We start from the raw sequence: 7,708 nt of genomic DNA, 5'->3' as shown, positions 1-7,708 counted from the left end.
CAATATGTTTTTCCCAATTAAAAAAAAATAATAATAATCATGTTTTACACATTTGCCTCCTTATAGGAGCTCCTTGAGGAATGATCTGTCTACCCTAAAAAAGGCACATGGAATAAATGCAATACAATCTGTTGAACAAATTGTATTGCATTTATTCTATGTGAAGTTTTATTGTGCACAAATCTAGGGTAGCAGCGGTAAAGAATTTTGAGGGGAAAACTTGACTTTAAATATACAGACATCTTTAAAGAAGTTACTGCACAATAAAGTATAGGAAAAATTAACAGTTAAAAAAAATAAATGGTATAAAATGTAAGGGACATAAGAGATATAAAAAGAGTCAAGTCATAAAGAAATCCAGTGGGGGAACTAGATGATGAAATGGTAACTAATCCAGAAATTACTTAAGTTTCACTTCGTAACAAACTGAATGATTTTTCATAACACATAACTAATTCAGTTTCTTGGCTTATTTAAAATCTCTGAGCATATAAATAACTTCCACAACCCACAGATACTCTATATGAGGATGAAGGGAAAAAACCACTTCTCATGCATAAATTTACATGCTGATAAATAATCATAAAATATAGCAAATAGCAGTAAGGAGAATATCAGAAAATAGATTAACAAGGAACATATAAATATCACAAATAAAATTAGTATATTTACTATGATTTTTGTCACTTTATATTGCATAAATAAAAGTGGAAATGTAAGATATTGAGTAAAATTTTCATGTTTATAATATTTCTGGTTCCTGGAAATAATCTCATTTAACTTCCAGATTATACTAAAAACACAAAAATTACCCACTCACTATCCACTTATAACATATAAAATATTTTAACTGAAAAGAAACTGTTAGCTCCACATTTAGATGCTTAATTTTCTAGGTTGACTCATTAATAAGAAAGTAGTAAAATAGCTACAAAAACAATCAAACAGCAAAAATTACAGTATGAGACACACACATCTTCATTGGTAAAATTGTGCATGCATTTGTATTTTATATACATAAAATATATATGTATTTTATATAAATTTTATAATACACACACACATATTGCTATTTTCCACTTGCAGAAATGCATCTTTGTAAGATAAGGGGCACTGCTTTCATATAATCTAAGTGGTCGTCTTACCTGCTATTCAGCTGAATCACAGAGCTATGTACTAATTTTATCCTTCCTCCAGGTAATAAACCTAAAAATGGATAAATCAAAACTAACATCACTTCCAAATAAAATTACATCAAAATCTAATTAGAGTTGCCTGAAATAATTTTCACTGCTTAAATATCTGTTTTAGAAAGTAATGTTAATACACTCTTTTTTTAAACCTCAAAATCGCATCTAAATTCCTTTAGGAAAAAAAGTAAAAATTTACAATTTATGGCCTTATGGTAAAAAACAACTCATGAGTGGAAACAAGATCAAAAAGTCTTTCTATGTATAAATTATATAAAATAAAATGAGTATAAAACTGAGAGAAAAAAAAACAGTATTTAACACACTTTAAATTTACAGCATCAATAAATGTCCCTTTATGTTTGCTAGTCAGAAAAATTTCAGGGTTTCTCTCCTTTAATTTCAAAGACACACAAGTTTGTCTTATTTTGCTATAGAATAAATACTAATATATACTAGCTCTCTCATGTGAACATTTACTCACTCATTTTTCCACCTAACTCCTGCACGTAGCTTCTGTGACTCCCTGCTCTCAAGCATCACAGGGATGAGCTTAAGATCTGAGTTTGTTTTTCCTTTCCTTCTTTTATTTTCCCAAAACTTTTCCAGCCACTTATCTGAACGAGCCTCCTTTTCTATTTCCAAAATTCTGTTTCTCTTTTTTAATGTATTGCAAATGAGAAACTAGAAATTTATGTGGTGATAGTGGTGTTGATTGCCGTCGGGCCGAGGTCAACTCATAGCGACTCTATGAACAAAAGACCTAATGCCTTTCCATAGCTATCGCTGTTTCTCCAAGTTCATAGGGTTTCCAGAGGCATGTGGTTTAGGAAGTGGATGTAACTCCTGCTTCCAAACCTGTTTTATAACTGGGAGCTCCACCAAACACTGTCTACAATGGGAAACCATTATGGTATGTTATGCCCCAATGGCACAAGGTTCAGCATCACAGTAAACCCATGTTACTTCATACAACACATTGACAAAGAGTGATGTGAAAAGTGGAAGAATGTTCCTCCAGATATAACAGCACTAGTCTCATTTAAGCAGTGGTAACTGCTATCTAGTCAAATAACACTCAGAGTAAGTTTTGCACAAAAGACCTGAACTCTGTTGTATAATTAACATCATTTCTGTATATTTATAAGAGTCTGTAGAGTTTTCCGAGGCATGTAGTTTAGGAAGTGGATGCCACTCCTGCTTCCCAACATGAATCAATCTGGAAACTCATCCAAAGATTGCACATAATGGGTAACCATGATGGTATCTGACACGGCTGTGGAACAGTGTTCAGCATCACAGCAACTCCAAGTTGTTCAGTACATCAAATAGACAAATGACTGCTGTGTCTTTTACAGAATATTCATTCTAAAATTAAAAAATTTGCCCAAGGACCCAAGAGACCCATTGCCTCATTATCGATTTTAAAATCATACCCTCGAGCAGGCCTCCACCCTTAGTCTAAAGCTCAAGGGACACTCACTTTCGAGGGTGGAAAAAGAACAGTAACACATAACAAACAGGACCTCCAAAACTTCCCTGCCATCAAGACAGGATCATCATCGATATACTGGCTAGCCAGCCAACTCCTACAGTGGAGGGAGACTCCAAGGTCCCAGGCCCCAGGTGCCAGGCAAGCCCAGACTGAAATCCAAAGTTGGTGCCAAACACTGCCTTAAACTTTGGAACTGTTCTATTAAAAGCATATAGGAAAAAAAAATCTTAAAAAACTGAAAAAAATTCAACTGCCTTCGAGTCGAGCAACACTTACTGAACCCATGAACAAAAGATCTGAAGCCTCTCTATAACCATCAAAATGTGTCAAAGTTCATAGAGCTATTTAGGAAGTGGATGCCACTCCTGCTTCCAAACCTGTCATAGTATGTTACTGTTGTTATATGCCATTGAGTTGCCTGCAATGTAGAGTGACCCTATGGATAGCAGCTCTAAACCATTCCCTCTCCTGAGCCAGTCTCATTAACTCAAACACACTTACTCCCATTGCACCTGTGCGTTTTGTTAGGTCTCATCATTTCTCACAGTAGTGTTTTGTGGTTTTCTTTAATAGGGTGTTTTCTGGTTTGAGGTTGAGACTAGGGTGTGGCTGCTGCTCACAAAAGGGTGTGAATTGATCAGAGTTGGCCCCCTATTTAAAAAGGCTTCTGGACCCTTGGGACCTTGATGTTTGTGGATCTCCTGAATAAAACAGGCTTGGAAGCAGGAGTGGCATTCACTTCCAAAAAAAGCTTGCCTCCAGAAACGATGAACTTGGAGAAAAGATCAAAATTTTGTGCTCAAGACTTTCTCCATTTAAGAGTCATTATGGGTCATCTATGACTCTAAGGCATTTAACAACAACTGTAAATGGTATAACTTAAGACCTAGGTATTCCACAGGTGGGAATATACCCTAAGGAAAATGGAATTGAGACAGAATTGGAGATTTCTACATTGATTTTATAGCAGCATTATTCACAATAGCAAAAAAATGGAGACAGCTGAAATGTCCATCAACAAAGGAATGGACTGAGAAATTGTGGTACATTCACAAAATGTAATACTATGCAGCACTCAGGAGTAATGATTTATAAAATACTATATAACCAGGGAGAAGCCAGAGACCATTAAGCTGAGTGAACTAACTCAGTCTCATATGGACAAGGACTGCATAAGACCATAATTGTAAATATAGAAGGATAGCTAGTTGATGTGGTTGTTAAGTGCTGTCAACTGTGGCTCATAATGACCCTATGAATACCAGCTCTGAACCGTGCCCTATCCTCAGCCAATCACTATCTCTGACACACATGCCCTATTACCCTAGTCATTGGTCAATTCATGTCATCCAGAGTCTTCCTCTCCTGACCTGTCCCTCTACCCTTTCAATCATGATGTCCTTCTACAACATGTCCAAAGTATGCAGACAGAGCTTCAAAATCCTTGCCTCCAAAGAGCGGTTTAGTTTCACCCTCTCCAGGACAGACCTGTTTGCTCTCTTGGCAATCCATGGTATGTTCAATACTCTTCTCCAGCACCCAAACTCAAATATATGGGTTCTTCTGTCATTCTTTAGTCATCATCCAGCTGTCTGATGCCTAGAAAGTATTGCAAAGACCATGGCCAGGATGAAGCATACCTTTCTCTCGAGACTGACATCATTTCTCTTCAGCACGTGGGAGAGGTCCCTGAGAGTAGATTAACTAATGCAATTCACCTTTTGATTTCCTGACTGCTGGTACCTAGAGTGCTGACTGTGGTAGTGAACAAGCTAATATTGTTAACAATCTCAATTTCTTCTCTATTATGATGCTGACAACTGGCCAGGGGTGAGTGTGTTTGTTTTCTTGATACTGAACTTCAATCCATATTGAAGCCTGCAGTACTTGACCTTCTGATGCAAACACTTCAGGTGCTCCTCAGTTTTGGCAAGGAAGGTTGTATCATCTACATAATGCAAGTTGTTGATGAGTCTTTCTCTAATTCAGATGCCACATTCCTATTCATAAAGTCCAGCCTTCCAAATGATCTGTTCTGCACATAGATTAGAAAAGACATGGGGAAAGTACACTTCTCTGATGCACTCACTCTTTTCCTGAATTTCAACCATGTAGTATTTTCTTGCTCTGTTCCAAGGACTGCTTCATAGAAGAATGTCAGTTTGAGATGCATCTAATTCAAGTCATGGTCTTTCTGATTACTTGCTATGCATCTGAGAGCTGAACATAGAATATGGATGACAGAAGAAGAATCAATGCCTTTGAGCTGTGGTGTTGGAGAATATTGAACATCCTGTGGACAGCCAAACAAGCAAATATGTCTTGGAGAAAGTGCAGCAAAAGTGCTCTAAGGAAGTGAAGATAATGAGGCTTCGCCTCACATATTTTGGGCATGTTGCTAGGAGGAATTACTCCTTGGAGAGGGCCATGATACTTGGAAAGGTAAAGAGTCAGTGAAGGAGAGGAAGACCCTCGACAAGGTGGGCTGACATGGTGACTGCTATAATGGGTTCTAATGTGTTAGGAGGTATGAGAATGGCACAGGATAGGCCAGGGTTCAAATCTATTGTTCATAATGTCACTATGGGTCGTACTCGACTCGATGGCACCTACCAACAACAACAGCAATTACGGGTGAGAGAGGACAGGTAGAGTAGAAATAGAATATATGGACAATAAACACTGTAAGGGATTAGGGGACAGGAGAATCAGAATGAATGGACAAATAGACAATATATGTATTACAACAGTAACATGGAACACAACATGCTTAACTGATCACATTAGATGGGAGAAGGAGTGAGAGGGGTGAAAGAAGAGGAAAAATACTAGGGCAGCAGGAGATGGAAGAGCTGGGGGAGGACATGGTGAGGATTTGATCAAGCATTGTGATAAAGAAGACTGATCAATGAAATGTTACAGAAGTAATTAATGCTATAAATCAAAATGTTTATGAATTATTGAATGAAAACCAGTAAGAAAAGACTACGTGGTAAATGGATGAGGAAAACAGTAAAAATGAGATAGACTGACACAGTGACTGCATCAGTGGGCTCAAGTATGTCAGAGAGGATGAGGATGGCACAAGATAGGACAGGGTACAGATCTACTATCCCTAAGGTCACTATGAGTCTTACATACTTGATGGTACCTAGCTAACTATATCAAATAAAAATTGATAAAAAGGTTACCCTGGCTCAAAAATATTTACCAATGAAAACAATTAAACAATCCGGTCCTTTTTTTATTATTGCTGTTGTTATTGCTTATCATCAAGTTAAAAGTTACTCATGGATGACCAAGAAGCAGGAATTAACAGGGGGAAACTACTCATCATTATTCTGAAAAATAAAATGAATAGCTGGTAGGTTTGAACTGTGTGCCTTTGGGTTGGTTATGCAACTCCTTACGCTAAGCCTCTTCTCTCTTTATTAGTTTTTACAACAAGTGTTTCAATTATGTTACTGACATTCCAAGAAAATGTAAATGACATTTGCTCCAAAGATACCAACATCTCCTTCCTCTTGTCAATTTCAAGATGTTGGTATACTCATGAATGACTCTCTTATTTCCCAGGAGACCAGAAGAACTAAATGGTGCCCAGCTATACCGTTGCTGACCATTCTAATCAAAGAGCCTACAGGAGATTCTTGATCTGAAGTGGTAAATGCAGAACAGATTTTCCAATTTTCAAGGACTCCAGAATTTCTGGAGTCAAAAGCTTACATGGATCCTTGAAACTACTGTCCTGAGATTATCTTTAAACATTAAACCAAAAAAATCTGAAGTCTTCTTAAGATCAAATCGTTTAGCTTAACTAGTAAAGACAGTCTGCTTCAAGAACTGTACTCTTTTAATATCTGTATGGTATCTAACTAACAACAGTAACTTGAAAAACTAGACAATCATCTTTGGGGGGAGGATGCAGTGACCTTATGTTAATAAGGAAGGAACAATTCAGAAAAAGAGATAAAAATAATTATACTACCTGCATTATGCAGATGATACAACCTTGCTTGCTAAAACTGAGGAGGATTTGAGGCATTTATTGCAGAAGGTCAAGGTCTACAGCCTTCAATATGGATTGAAGCTCAACATCAAGAAAACAAAGATTCTCATCACTGGACCAACTGATAAACAGTGAAGAGACTGAGACTGTTAATAGCTTCAGCTTGCTTGGCTCCACAATCAACACTCTTGGTACCAGCAGTTAGAAAATGAAAAACAGATTGCATTGGGAAAGTTTGCTGTCAAGAATCTCTACAGATTACTGAAGAACAATGATGTCAGTCTAGAGACTAAGGTTCACCTGATACAGGGCATGGTCTTTGCGATTACTTGCTATACATCACAGAGCTAGACAATGACAAAGGATGACAGAAGAATATTTAATGCCTTTGAGTTGTGGTGCTGAAGAAGAGTATTGAATATACCATAGACTGCCAAGAGAATAAACAGGTCTGTCTTGGAGAGGGTGAAACCAAACTTCTCCTTGGAGGCAAGGATTTCAAAGCTCTGTTTGACATTCTTTGGGTATGTTGCAAGGAGGGGCCAGTCCTTGGAGAGGGAAATCATGTTTGGAAGTGTTGAGGGATAGAGCAAGAGAGTAAGACCTTTGATGAGATGGACTGACTCAATGACTGAGGAAAGGGAGGTAGGTGAATCAAAGACAGGTTGGCTCAGGATAGAACAGGGTACAGAGGTGTTGCAAAAGCAACTCAATGGTACATAATAAGAACAAGAATTTAATGAATATCACTGAACTGTTTACAGAGAAAGTTGAATGGCGTATGTCTTGCTATGGATATGCTCAACAAAACATAATTACAAAAAAAGTCTACATTAAGAGCATTATGCTCAGTCCCATAAGGAAAAATGTTGTATAAGACCATTATTATAGGACATGTATGAGGACCCAAAGGAGAGGAAGGAGCAAAGGAGTGAGGATGGGAGGGTAATCATAGGGTTTCACAAATTGATGTGTAGCAGGAGGGAGGGGTAAAGAAAATGAAAAGATCGGGTG

General features: G+C 37.5%; 1 protein-coding gene across 1 annotated transcript in view; it reads right to left on the bottom strand.

The window, feature by feature from the left end:
- WDR60 (WD repeat domain 60) overlaps window positions 1-7,708 on the bottom strand; it is a 290,279-nt gene that overhangs the window by 32,050 nt on the left and 250,521 nt on the right. Inside the window, exon 23 of the mRNA XM_006887691.1 lies at window positions 1,146-1,206. Coding sequence (XP_006887753.1) covers window positions 1,146-1,206 — 61 coding nt within the window. The remainder of the gene's footprint in view (window positions 1-1,145; window positions 1,207-7,708) is intronic.

This window comes from Elephantulus edwardii, unplaced genomic scaffold (assembly GCF_000299155.1).
Source record: "Elephantulus edwardii isolate Elephantulus edwardi_28Jun2011 unplaced genomic scaffold, EleEdw1.0 scaffold00060, whole genome shotgun sequence".
Taxonomy (NCBI): domain Eukaryota; kingdom Metazoa; phylum Chordata; class Mammalia; order Macroscelidea; family Macroscelididae; genus Elephantulus; species Elephantulus edwardii.
Note: the sequence above shows the minus strand (reverse complement) of the source record. Positions and strands in the feature narration are given on the sequence as shown.